Raw genomic sequence first — 2,129 nt, forward strand, 5'->3', positions numbered from 1 at the left:
ATTTACAAATTAAAACACTAGAAATAAGCCAAAATCGAAAGACAAAGAAAAGTATACACGAATGCATTTTGATGAAATAATAACAACCAAAGTCAACCATTTAAATTACTTGATATCAATGTATATGAATGTATTTTGCATTTACCAAAAAAACTCACGTCTTAAATCTAGAAAACATAGAAAACCATTACATATTATGAAAATAATAACATGTCAAGTTCCAAAAGACATTCATAAATATACTCGTCCTTCTTGCACCTACTCGTTCTTCTTGCACCTTCACTACTTCATCTTGCTATATTCTATATAAAAAAAGTCAAATAATGTTAGTATTAAAAGGAAGAGATATTAAATTTACAATCAATAAAATAATAAACGATAGACAATTACCTTTGTTAATTTGTTGATTTTCTTCCCAATCTTTTTCATAATCGATTGTGTCACTTATGCTACCCCGAATCCAATCTTGTGTACAAATTAAACTTTCAACAATCTTAGGAGTCAAAGAACTCTTAAACGGATCGAAAACCCTCCCACTAGTGCTAAAAATGGATTCTGAAGCCACCATTGAGACGGGAATGGCGAACACATCTCTTTCTATCAATGATAGAATCGGGAATCTTGGAGTATTCACTTTCCACCAATCTAGAATATTAAACATTTCTGAGTCGTCTTCAACACTTTCTTGCAAATACTTTTCTAACTCGCCCATTGGTTCAACTATGTTTGTCTTCATCTTTTCTCTTAGTTTATTTCTCAATGGGGGGTTAGGTACCATAAAATCCGGGTTTTGGCGTTTCCCTAATATCGATGATGAAGTGGTAGGCTCGGCAGTACTTGAAGTAGAACTTGGAGAATGAATTCTAATATAATCATTATATAATTCATACATAAAATCCATGACATATTTCTTTTTGGCCTCCACCCCATTTTCTCCATAACGATCCTCAAGTAGTATAACCAAATACTTTACTTTGTTGCTCGGATCAAGAATCAAAGCAAAGTAGAGCAATAAATTCATTTTTTCTATGTCACCAAAATACTTATCAAACTTTATTTTCATGGCCAATGCAATATCACAAAGACTAGAATCAAAAATAGCATCATCCAAGAGCATATGAATGGAATATATATCTTCAATGCACGTGTTTGATGTCACGTAAAGTGTCCCGGAAATCCTCAAAGTAACATCATGAAAAGGTTTTAAAAAATGACATACATTCTTAACCTTTTCCCAATCGCTTGATGAAGGTATCGACAAACCCGCCTTTTCAATTTCGTAACGAAAATCAAATTCCTCAAGATCATATCTCTCAAAAGTTTTTTCGTTAGCTTGGGCAATTGACAACATATGGTAAGTAGAGTTCCATATTGTTGGCACATCTCTCTTCAAGTGTTTTGTTATACCGGGATTAGCAACCTTAGAAAACTCGGTAAACTTATGAATTCTAGAAGGTGATTGCCTAATCCATTTAACTGCCCATCGAACTATCTCACCGCCTTATCAACTTTTTTATGCCATCTTGCATCACTAAATTTAAAATGTGGGCAACACATCGAGTGTGCATCCATTTCCCATTTAGAAGACACTTGTTGGAGTTTTGAAAACGTTTTTTCAAGAAGTCAATTGCCACATCATTCGCACTTGCATTGTCAACAGAAGTCAATTGTCACATCATTCCCACTTGCATTGTGAAAACATTTTCTATTTCCCACTCCATTAAACATTTCTCAACCATTTTTCCAATATCAACCCTACGGTGACTCTCTTGAGAAGAAAAACACAACACTTTTTTTTTAATTTCCATTCGTTATCAATAAAGTCGGCGGTGAGACACATATAACAGGATTGTTGTTTAGAAGTCCATGTATCGATGGTCAAACATATTCTACCAACGTTTTTTTTAATAAAGTCACGAATTTTTTCTTTTTCGTTTACAAACAATTGGTAGAGATCCGTTGTGCTTGTATTTCTACATGAAAATTTAAACAATGGTTGAGTAACACTAGTGTAATACCTAAAGCCTGCACCTTCTACAAAGCTAAAAGGAAGTTCGTCAACTACCAACATGTGGGCTAGAGCCTTCCGACTCTCATTTTGATCAAATTTCCAAGTTGACAATTTGTTT

General features: G+C 33.8%; 1 protein-coding gene across 1 annotated transcript; it reads right to left on the minus strand.

Moving 5' to 3' along the window:
- Positions 1-282: 282 nt before the first annotated feature.
- Positions 283-1,351, minus strand: LOC145106353 (zinc finger BED domain-containing protein RICESLEEPER 1-like). The gene is made up of 2 exons (XM_079043351.1): positions 391-1,351; positions 283-302 (listed from the first exon to the last, which is right to left on the minus strand). The coding sequence occupies exons 1-2, from the start codon at positions 1,349-1,351 to the stop codon at positions 283-285; spliced, it is 981 nt and encodes a 326-aa protein (XP_078899477.1).
- Positions 1,352-2,129: the final 778 nt, after the last annotated feature.

This window comes from Lactuca virosa, chromosome 4 (assembly GCF_052849685.1).
Source record: "Lactuca virosa cultivar CGN04683 chromosome 4, Lactuca_virosa_CGN04683_v6, whole genome shotgun sequence".
NCBI classification, from domain to species: domain Eukaryota; kingdom Viridiplantae; phylum Streptophyta; class Magnoliopsida; order Asterales; family Asteraceae; genus Lactuca; species Lactuca virosa.